At 51.7% G+C, this 11548-nt stretch overlaps 1 protein-coding gene across 3 annotated transcripts; it reads right to left on the reverse strand.

The window, feature by feature from the left end:
- Positions 1-1206: 1206 nt before the first annotated feature.
- On the reverse strand, positions 1207-7511 carry LOC103567726 (retinol dehydrogenase 16-like). Of its 3 annotated transcripts, none has more exons than XM_008544451.2 (5): positions 6992-7511; positions 4343-4601; positions 2852-3015; positions 1850-2086; positions 1207-1452 (listed from the first exon to the last, which is right to left on the reverse strand). In XM_008544451.2, the coding sequence occupies exons 1-4, from the start codon at positions 7302-7304 to the stop codon at positions 1869-1871; spliced, it is 954 nt and encodes a 317-aa protein (XP_008542673.2). In that variant the 5' UTR covers positions 7305-7511; the 3' UTR covers positions 1207-1452; positions 1850-1868. The 3 variants fall into 3 exon arrangements, with proteins under 3 accessions (XP_008542673.2, XP_008542671.2, XP_008542674.2); XM_008544449.2 differs by having other exon boundaries at positions 1207-1489; XM_008544452.2 differs by having other exon boundaries at positions 1207-1727.
- Between the last annotated feature and the right edge of the window lie 4037 nt (positions 7512-11548).

Below are 11548 nucleotides of genomic sequence, written 5' to 3' on the forward strand. Positions count from 1 at the left end.
TGAGTCCCACTTCACACTTGGGGCCATGGCACCCATCTCGGTGTAGCCCTGCCCGCTCATGGAGCCCAGGGTGGAGGGCCAGGGGTTTGTAACCTCACAGTTCTCTGACACTCCAGAGATGATTCCTGGGGACGAGTCCAAACCTCTTAAACACATACCCTCAAGGCTATAAAGTGAATCATCTTTTATTTTATTTCAGTTTGTTTGGTGTTAAGGGATGTGTGTGTGTGTGCACAATCTTATGAAAATCTGGAGACTTGAGATCAAGCATCACACTCTTGCTTTCGGTTGGCCTGGGGGACATGGACTGACCTTGAGTGGACACCAGAACTTTGGAGGACTTGCAGATCCTTGAGGATCCTCCCCGTCATCGTTGTGTCCTCAGCAGTCTCTTGTCCGACACCAAGTGTTCACTACAGGTTTGAGAATGAAGGGCCCTGCCACCTGGGAGCTCACTTTTGTTTTCATGAAGAATGCTGACATGGTTCTACAACTTCAGGGACCCGGGAGGACTCCATATCGTCAATGTTACTCTAAAGGAGAAAAACTAAGACACCTGGCAAGGTCCCTGCCAACTCCAATCTGTGCTCAGCCCAGGAAGCTGTATCACTTTCTGCAAATGCCTCCCCTGTGGAGTCCCTTCTCAGAACATCATCGGAACAGTGGAGACAGAGAGAGGCCGGGCCTCAGGAAGTACATGTTCGTTAGGGGAATTTCTACCCAGCGCACAGTAGGGGCTCAACAAACGTTGGCAGAAAAGGAAAGACTTGGGTTCAGAAGGGACTCTTCCTCTCCCCCTCTGGAGAGCGTGGGGAGGGGATCCTGGCTGAGAAACCTGGTGATGGCAGGGGATGGAGGGTGGTGACTCTAAAGGAGAGGACAGAGAGGGAGACATGGAGACAGGGTGCTGGTGAGGAGAGAGGCTTGGTGTCCCCAGGGAAGGGTCTGCCAGTGCCTGAGCCACCTCTCCTTGTTTGTCCATCCTCGTGTCTAATCCTCTGACTCTATGATACTTGATAAATCTGGGAAGGGAAACTTCAGCCCCTTAGTTGTGTGGAAGGGAGGGAGTCACCTAACTTCTCTGTCCAATGCCTCCTCAGCTCATCCCACTCATCCCTTGACCTCTGTGAAATCACCTCACTCTTTCTCTCACAGACGCACACCCCACCGCTCCCCAAGGTCACGCTTCCAATCACTGGGCCAAGGTAAACTTTTCAACTTTTATTTTAAAGCAAAGATAAGGAATGGAAATCCATGCTTTCCAGACAAATCAAAAGTTGATTTCTGTGTCCTCTGTCAGGAACCCTATTGAGCACACCACCTTCCAGCAAGGTCTGCTGACTTGGACCTGAGGCTGAGGGGTCAGGCTGTTGGTCACCCTCCACACCTCCACCTCTGTCCACAGATGTCTTCAGTGGAGAAGAGACTTCACCTTCTTCAGGCCTTTCCATCCTGTGGGAGCGGAAGACATGCCAGGGCCAAGGCACAACTGACGAGGAAGACAGAGTCAGAGCAGGCTCAGGTGAGGCTGAGTCTCTCCCAGCTGCTCACAATCTCCCTAAAGTGTGGATCCTGAGGGTGGCAGAAGGGCCCTGAGGCTCAGAGCCTTGAGAGGCCTCTTAAGGATCAGATGATGACGTGTGCAATGGGTCCTGGTTCCTCAGCTGTACAATTTGATTCTTTCCTCCCAATATCCCCAGAGCCCTGAGTAATGTCCCAGGAGAAGACTGAAGAGGAGGGAGAAAGGGAGGTGAGATGGATGTCCCTGGTGACATGAGAGCCCCTCTGTCCACTTTATTTCCCTCCCCCGATGCATGCCTCCCTCACGCTGTACCCAACTCCACCATACCATGCACCCCAGGCTGGGGCTACAGGCTCTTGGCAGGTCTTGGGAAGTTCCAGTTGTTTATGGCATCCGCTAAGAAGGAGGGCATGTAGCTCACGGGGAGGTAGAAGAGCTTGGCATCCCAGCCAGCTGAGTATCGGGTGCGGGGGTGGCAGGCGGTCAGGGCATGTTCCATGCAGTCTGTCACCAAGGACAGATTCTTACACCAACTTGGCTCCAACCTTACAGTTGACTTCATGACTGTCAAGAAGACACCATCCAAATATGTTCTCACTTCCCCATTGTCCTACTTTCAGATCAGCTCTAGAGAAAAGTTTCTGAAAGCTTCTAAGGCCTCCAAAATACTGCCCCACATGGAATCCATACATGTTGTTGAAGTGTGTCCCAACTCTTACCCCAGGAACACTCTCTACACAGCTCCTTCTGACTCTATTCCCAGTATTAACAGTCACGTGCTGCATTATGATGTTCTGGGTGAATGACGGACCAATACAACAGTGGGCCAAGATTAATATCACACAGCCAACGTAAGTATTGAGCTATACTATCTAAGTTTGTGTAAGTATACTCTGATGTTCACACAATAAGAAAATAGAAAATAGCCTAACAACAGTTTTCTCAGAACACATCCCTTCGTTAATCAACTTATGACTATAATCTCACTGCATAAACTGGAGGTCTCTACAAACACTGAAAATCTAGGCAGCTGAAAACCAGCTGCTCTAATGCCAGATTGCCATGAGTCCACGGGTGTTTCCCCCTACTGTTTCAGAGCCCTCCTCAACATAATTAGGGGTTCAGATGACCCATGGGTCACCAGGTCTATCAAGCCATTCCTTAGGTTACCTGTTGACCACACTGGACAATGGGAAGAAGCTCAATGTCCCACTGTGTGGCTGAGTCAGAACTGGGAGCACGGACCTGAGATCTAAGAAGGTGCTAAGGATGGACCCAGGGTTCCAGACAAAGGTGTGCTTCTTCCCCCACAGTCCACAGCCCACTCACGAGATGCCGGGAACTTCTCCCCATAGATCTCCTTGACCTCTGGGCTGGCATGATCCCATGCCTCCTGGATGCCCTGAGCTATCCTCCCATTCCTTGTCAGGCCAGTCTTGAAGTAACCAGGTTCAATAACAGCCACCTTCACCCCAAAGTAGGAGAGCTCCCTCCTGGAAGGCAGACAGGAAGAGGGACAAGGACTTAAGAGGCCTTGGGAAACAAAAGACAACAAACAAACAAACAGAAATGATACAACCCAAACACAGGATTGGAGTGACATAGACTCAAAATCTTGGTAAGTTTCAAAGTGCAGCAGTCAGTTGGAGAAAAATTATGATGATGGCCTAGTCTCTGTATAAGCTTTGTACATTTTCCCACATATTTCACAAGCATGTGGTACAAGTTACTCATTAGCTCTACATCCTATCTATTCTACAAAGCACCCTGCAAGTGCTCTCTCCTCCTGTGTCCCCACACATCTAATCCATCTCCAGTGATTGCTCATCTTATTTCCTCCACCCTCCCCAACCCTCTCTCTCCCCTCTGCTGCTCTAGTCAACTGCCTGGCCATCTGTCCCCTAAGGAGCCTCTCACTGCCTGCAGTCCCAGCTCCCCCACTTTTAGAGCCATCCTCTGCCCTGCAGCCAGTGGGTTCTCTAGATGCTGATTTGACAAAGTAACTACCCTGATGAAATCCCTTCCATGGGGTTCCACTGTCAACAGCATGAAGGTCCACAGCCTGTCCAGGACCTTGTCTCTTTGCCAGCCCACGCATACGCACCTGCCCAGCATCTCTCCTGCCAGCCACGGACTTGTCCTTTACCCCTGGAGGACACTGCAGCATAAGTACTCAACTGTTACTTACCCTGGGCTTGGCTGTTGTCATTCCCTCATCCAGGAAGCCTTCTAACCTGTATGCCAGGCTACCCAAGTCCAGTTCTTAAATCCTCAGCTCAGTTGCTCTCCAATACCCTCCCTTCATTCCACTGGCTACCACAGCCACTATGGCTAAATTGTTCACAACATCCATGAGAGATGGCCACTACATTTCTGCATCTCTTGTCCTTTTCTCAGCGGTCAGACTTCTTAGGTCAGGGACCAAATATAGTGGTCCTAGGACATATTTATTGTGCACTCACAGTGGTGCCAAGAAGTATCCATTGAATTGACTCAAATTCTCTACCCTCACCTTAAATGCTCCCTTATGCTGAATGTCATATGGGTTATGGACATGGCCTCTGCAGCTACATTATCCTAGTTCCAATTATGCCTCAGATTTTCTGACTGTGGGCCCTCATCTAGCACAAGGATAGGTTGAACAAAACCCCATAGGCCTGGGGCCCATCCCAACACCCAGAACATTGAAAAGTACTTCTTGCTGAATGCCTGGCACAAAACAAGATAGAGAGAGATCTGGAAGGAAGGGCTTGTGAAAAGACTTTCCTGGAAGCACAGAAGCAGGAGGACTGAGGGGGGACCTCTAACCCAGTCCGGTACCTGAGGGAGTCCGAGAAGGCCTCGACACCATACTTGGAGATGCTATAGCCCCCACCAAGCAGAGACACCCGGCCCAGGCAACTGGAGACATTGACCACGCGGCCTCTCGCTTTCCTCACTAGGGGCAGTAGGCTCAAGGTCACCTCAATCAAGCCCAGCAGGTTCACGTCGAGGATCTTCACGAAGTCCTGCTTGGTCAGCCACTCGTTGGGTGCCGAGGGCATGAAGACACCAGCGTTATTCACCAGGCCCCACAGTCCTAGACACAGAGGGGAAAGAAAGCAACACTGCATTGTGCCCGTGAGTGTGGACACAGCTTTGGTTCCAATTCACCTTCCAATCGAGCAAGGATTTATGAGAGAGAGTCCGTGGGGAGTGGCTAGGACACATAACAACACACTGCCAGTGGGTTTGGGAGAGGGGAGACCATTTAAGCTCACGGAGGACAGAAAGTGTGACTGCCTTCTGATTTATTCTTCAGGACACAACCACTGGCTGTTGGACAACAGGCCATCACCCTAAATTTCATGAAGGCATGAACTGATGTTGAGGAATCTCATATGTCCTTGGTCTGGAAGACGGAGAGTAATGCTTTGTGTTTTCACATATCAATGCTATCCTGCAGACCTTACAAATGTTCACCTACATTTTCAGGTTTCCTGGACAGCGTCTTTTGTGAGCACTCAACAACTATCTGTGGGAGAAGGAGAGACACGCAGAGAGAGAATGAGGTAGGGAGGGGAGAGAGGAAGAAAAAGATAAAGGATAATCAACAAAAAGAAGAAAAGACAGCTAATATCTGGGTAGATGTTAGTTGGGGAAACCAGACCTCAAACCCCAGGTTTCGGGAAAGGTGAGAACAGTCGTGGGGTGATCTCAGGGACTGGCCTTGAAACACCTGTAGCAATAGTGAGCAACGTTCCTGTAGGATCTGGGGGGTCAATTCCAAGGGGCATCAATTCAGGGGGAGGTAAGGCTGTCTCACCACCAACCTCCACGCAGAGGCTTCACCCCCTGGACCAGAAATCAGACACCCAGCCCACAGCACTGGAGACGTGGATCAGGTGGCGTCTAGGAGGCCTCTAGGCTAGGAGGTAGAGGTCCTCCTACCCGCACAGAAGGCCACCCTCACATCTCCCTGCTTCGTTCACCCAGCCTTGTGGAAACCTCTCTGCAGGACTCAAAGACATGATTCCGAGGACAGAAACTAAAGAGCTACCCAGCAACAACCCTCAGGGCAGCAGGAGCAGACATCCGGGGGAGTTGGGGCCGCGGGGGGCACAGGATGAACCCAGAGAGTTGAGTCCCTCTCCTGCTCAGAAACAGGCTGCCCTTCCAGGACACGCATTCTCCCAGCAGAGATGTTACTTCTAAGAATCGGGTCAATATGCACGGTTACACAGAGAGATTTGGGAAAGAAGTTCACCAAGACATGACGTATGTTGAACATGATGAATAAAATGTCGGGAAAAAGTTCATATCATACATGAGGAATGGCATTAGTAAGCAATGCTATTCAAAAAGATAAAATATTCTCAATCCTTCAAAATTAAGTTTGGGGTGTTTTTTTGGGGGGAGGGGGAAGATTAGCCCTGAGCTAACTACTGCCAATCCTCCTCTTTTTGCTGAGGAAGACTGGCCCTGAGCTAACATCCATGCCCATCTTCCTCTACTTTATATGTGGGACTCCTACCACAGCATGGCTTTTGCCAAGCGGTGCCATGTCCCCAACAGGGATCTGAACCAGCAAACCCCAGGCCACCGAGAGGCAGAACGTGCGAACTTAACCAGTGTGCCACCGGGCCAGCCCCACAAAATTCAGTTTTTCAAGAAATTTCCATTTATGCTATAGTATGCTCATCTTCTTTCAATGAAAAGAATCCGATACAACTTCATGACAATTTAATACCGTCTATGTCAAAAGGTTCCCAGGACTTGTCTCTGGTGGTGGATTGTGGGTGAGTTTCATTTTGATCTCGTCCTTGTCCGTGTTTTTTACAATTGTCATGATTTACATTTATACTTAGAAGAAAGAAATTAATGTTCTCTTACTCCCCCATAATAAGAGGCAATTTTAGTTTAAGAAAGAGAGACAGAGAGAAAGAGAGAGACAGAGAGAGAGAAAGTGACCCCAGACTAGATTTTTTGAGCTTCCTCTGCAAATTCTGAAAGCTCAGTGTCGTCACCTGAAATGGGTGACAGTGACTCCCTGGGGGAGGATTATGGGTCCCCAGCAAGAACATGGTACGGTGCTGAGAAGAGGAGCCCGGCTCTACCACTGCCCCAGCCGCCCACACAAACCTCGGGGTCAGTGCCCCATCTCCACTCGGCCACCAGAAAGTGGGCTCTGATCTCCCCTGGGGCGCTGAGAAACAGGAAATGCAGAACTTCTGCTGAGAGAGGAGGGGGAACCTCAGACAGGGAATCTGGAAGGGCAAATTCTATCAGGGCAGCTCTCCCCAAACCTCAAGAGCTCCGAGGATGGGAGGAGGGGGCAGAGAAAAAGCTTGGCTGGTGTGCTGCGTGAGGGAAAGAAAGGGAGTATGACCTCGAGTCCTGGAAAACACCTAGGGAATCTTCCGCAGCAGCAGACAAGAAGTCTCCCTTCACAGACAGAAGAGAAACAGACCCAACAAATCTGGGTGGTACCTCTGTCCCCTACGTGCTCCTTCACCCACTGGGTGGCTGCAGCGATGCTCTCTGTCTTGGTCACATCCAGGATCACCGTCTCCAGCCTGTCTGACGTCCGGTCCCTCAGCTGCTCGGCCCCCTTCTCCGTCAGACACGCAGCCAGCACCCTCAAGCCTCGCAGGTCCAGCTGCCTGGCCAACTGGTTCCCGAAGCCTGAGTCACAGCCCGTGATGAAGACGTACTTGTCTTGGAGGTTGCTCACCACCTGCCTCTCCCGGTACCAGCGCAGGAGGTAGTACAGGCCCACGAGGACTGCCAGGTACAGCCACATGGCTTTGCAGGGGACAGACAGAGACAGGGTGTGATCAGAAGAGTAGGCCTTCTCAATCAGGAGGCTGTGCTGTCAGTCTGGCCTCCAGGCTCTCTGACATCAAGTGTCCAATTGCCCTTCTGATCACTGTCCTTCTGGAACATTCTATTCTCTCCATACCTATCTGCCCTTTGGACTACTTTTGTAAGCGCTGACGATGTGACCTTTGAAAATCCCAAATCCTGCCCAGAAAGAAAACATCACTGTCGGGCCCACTGCCCCAGGCCACTCACTCCCTCTGCTCTCCGCGTCCAGGTGCCACACACTGAGCGGCACAGGCCACTCTGTTCTAGGTTCAGGGCTCAGAACTCTTTCTCCTCGTCTGCCAACACGCTGGGCTCGATCTTCCCGACCTCAGGAAGGTTCTTCGTGGGAAGACGCTCTGGATTCAACACACTTACATTCAGCACCCTCTCAGGGCCTGGGTTTCCTCAGAGGGCTCGGCACACAGCACGCTCTCCTCAGAAATCTGAGTCACTGTCAGCCTCTCTAGGGTTAGAAGGAGAAGGAAAGGACTTGAAGGACTAGGTCTCCTCCTGATACAGTAATTCTCTCTGCAGAAAGGCGTTCAGGAGAGCAAAGGGGGTGTGTGAGGTCAGAGGCAAAGAAAGGGGAGAAGAGGCAGTGGGGGTGGACACGCGCAGCTGTGCGGCTTCTCCGAGACGCTGGGAGGGCTGAATCGAGGCACTGACATAAGTGGGTCTAACAGTCAGCTCTCATTTATTCAGTGAAGTGGTCCTGTCCCCAGGTGCCCCTGGGTCCCTGGTTACATTGCCCTCTGACCGTGTCCCTCCCACCAGGAAGCCCATCCAGAGCCCAGACCACTCAGACACAGACTCCAAAGGCAGAAAAGACTGACTCGAACACGGACCAAATGCACACGGTGCCCCAAACCTCACCCAGCAGGCAGGGATGTGAACCCCAATAATTGGACCCGTATTAGTTCCATTGGCCTCAGGGGATGATGGAGAGGAGGAGGGAGCTGCCCCTAAGGAGACTAAAGAAAGAACTAGAAATGGGATTCACAACAGCTGTCCCTGGAGGGGCTTCGTGCTGAGGTGGAGGACACCATTTCATAAAAGGGGGTGGCACAGCGTGGCGAAGGGAGTAGGTGAGTGGGGCAGGGACAGGAGCCAGTGTCACTGCTCTGGGCGTCTCCCTCACCGTCCACATTTGTCACAGCTCTGACTGGTAAGTAGGAAAGAGGAGAGGCCCTGGGAGGACGAAGGAAAGGCTGCCCCTCAGAAACCAGAGGCTCAGATGAAACCAGACCCACCCAAGCAGGCAAGAAAGACAGACAAGGCCTCAGATTCGCTTTCAGTCGTAACCTTTCTATGCAGGGAGCTGACTGCAGTCCTGAAGGAGCCTGTCCCTCAAGGTGGGAGGCAGCAGCAGCCTGACAGAGGCTGGTCCTGCCAAAACCAGTCTGTCCCTGCTTCCTGGGTGACTGCACCCTCCGACAAGGGCTTCCTGAAGGCTGGGGGAGGAAGCAGGCCAGGAGCAAGGAAAGGGCCCAGGAAACTCTTAGAGGGCCAAGGCGACGCGCAAATCCTATCGGGGCACCAAACCCTCCTAAGGTGTAAGGTCTGGTTTCTGGGAAGGAACTTGGGACATTTTTGTCAGTGAGCACGAATTCCTTCCACCGTAAGTTGCCGGGAGGGCTCGCAGCAGAAACATCTGTCAGCCCTCACGCTTGCTGCGTCGCTCTTGTGAATCCTGAGACGGATAGCAAGCCTGGTGTTAGGGTCATGAAGGAGTTTGAGGCCATTCCAGATGGGAACTATCTGAAAGTTTGGGAGAGAGCAGAGAGAGAACAGGATCCTGGGGTGATGCTCCCTCACCTGGGAGTTGCAGGGGCCAGAACCAATAATCCTTCAGAGGGGTCCGGGTGACGGAGACCCTACACCAGTCTCTGCACTGAGATCCCGCACTGCATATCCAGAGGCTCAAATCCTCTCCCACACCCTGGGTAGCAGCAGCTGGGCCAGGACCCAGGACAGCACCTGTGAGCCCCGTGAGTTATGGAGTTGAAGTGGGTGCCCCCTGGTGGTGCCCTGCAGAGTCTCAGCGGGGACCACTCTCGAGAGTCAGGGCATCCTCCACCCACCCATTGCCCCTTCTCCACCTAAAAACAAGAACGAAGGAGTCAAAATCTTTCTTAGAGCAAAACCTTTGAGATAAGCTTTGCTGACTGCAGCTGTGCACACCCAGCACCATCGCCTCTTGTTTAAAACTAACCACCTCTTTCCGTCCCTCCTTAGCATATGAGTGTGCAGTCTTCCCCAGGAAATCAAGGTCCAGAGGTCAAGATTCAGCCTGAGAAGACCAAATGCAGGTCTTTCATCCTGAAGATGAAAACTAACTGGAAAGTCCATACAGTCAAGGGAAAAGAAACTCAGTCTTCAGGGCCAAAGGCAGGCTGGTGGGAAGGTGCCAACCAGCAAGGCCACAGGTTTCCCCTCCCTCACCTAGAACCCAGATTAAAACCCCTCTCTTTTTCCCTTCAGGGAGGTAAACCTGGGTTTTTACTCTCATCTCCTCGTCTGGCTACCTCTCAATACTAAACCTCTTTCATTGCCATAAGCCTGCCGTTCCACTTATTGGTCTTCATGTGGCTGATAAATGAACCTGAGTTTGTGCTCAGCAACACACCCAGTATGGGTCTTCAGAAAGGGAGGAAGATAGGTGACAAAGAGGAGAGCATGGAAAGGGCAGGAATTGAGGGTCAATTGTGCAAGCTTGTTTCCAGTCCTACACGTACGCAGCCCCCACTACCTGGAGTAGGGGTCAAAAATGTAAAGACATACCTAGCCTTCAGTTGCTGGGGATCTGGCACTTGGTGGGGACCAGAGCCGCAGGTGAGGAGTCACTGACCCTGTGCTCCTCAGAAAAGGCCAGGAGAGCAAAGGGAAGAAGGAGTCAGAGAAGCTCCATTGGGGCACAACCGTGGACTCTCATGGCATGGCTGCCAGGCCCTGCACAGCTCCATCAGACTCGACCTTCCTCCCTCCCCAGGGAAAGAAGCCGAGAAGGAGGAGGATGGGGCTCTGTGGAAGGAAGAGGGTGAAGACTTGGACGCATTTGCATTGGGCTTCTGTTTCAAGGCCATTGTTGTTCCACTGTGTCTAAGTTGGCACCCTTGAGTCAGACTCCACATTTGGGGCCTGGGCCCCACCTGAGTGCAGCCCTGCCCCCGACATAGAGCCCAGCGTGGAGGGCCACGGGTTTGTAACCTGAAAGTTCTCTGAAACTCCAGAGATGGCTCCGGGGAGTGAGTCCAAAACTCCTGAACACATGCCCTCAAGACTCTAAAGTGATCAGCCATCCTTTACTCAGTTTCAGTTTGTGTGGTGTGTCTGGTTGTATGTGTATAAACAGAATTATGAAAATCTGGAGACTTCAGATCCAGCATGATGCTCTTGCTTTGCATTGGTGTGGGGGACCCGGACTGACCTTGAGTGGACTGACAGCAGAGCTTTGAAGGACTTGCAGATCCTTGAGGCCCTACTCCATCTTCTCTGTGTCTTCAGCAGTCCCTTGTCTGACACCAAGCACTAAACATGTATTTCAGAATAAAAGGCTCTGCTACCTCTAACCCCGCTTTGTGTTTTCATGAAGAATGCAGACATTGTTCTACACTAGGTTCCCTAAAGGCTCCCTGTCCTCGACTTTCAAATACCAGAGGGAAACTAAGACACCTGGCAAGGTACCTGCCAACTCCAATTGGTACTCAGCACAGGAATCTCTATCACTTTCTGCAAATGCCTTCTCTGTGGAGTCCCTTCTCAGAACATCATCAGAACAGTGGAGACGGAGAGAGGCGGGCCCTCAGGAAGCACTTGGCAATTCAGGGAATTGTGCCCAGCACACAGTAGGGACTCAACAAAGCTTGGTAGAAAGTGAAAGACTGGGGTCCAGAAGGGACTCATCCTCTCCTCCACTGGAGAGTGTGGGGAGGGGATGCAGGCTGGGAAACCTAAGGATGGCAGAGGAGGAAAGGGGGCGATGTTAAGGTCAGATAGGGACAGATAGGCAGAGAGGGAGAGAGGTTGCTGCTGAGGAGAGAGGCTTGACGTCCCCAGGGAAGAGTCTGGGCCCTGCCAGTCACTTAGCCACCTCTCCTTCTTTGTCCATCCTTGTGTCTAACCCTGTGATCCCACATTACCTGATAAATACAGGAAAGGAAGCATTAGCCCCTCCCTTCT

Source organism: Equus przewalskii, chromosome 5 (assembly GCF_037783145.1).
Source record: "Equus przewalskii isolate Varuska chromosome 5, EquPr2, whole genome shotgun sequence".
Taxonomy (NCBI): Eukaryota; Metazoa; Chordata; class Mammalia; order Perissodactyla; family Equidae; genus Equus; species Equus przewalskii.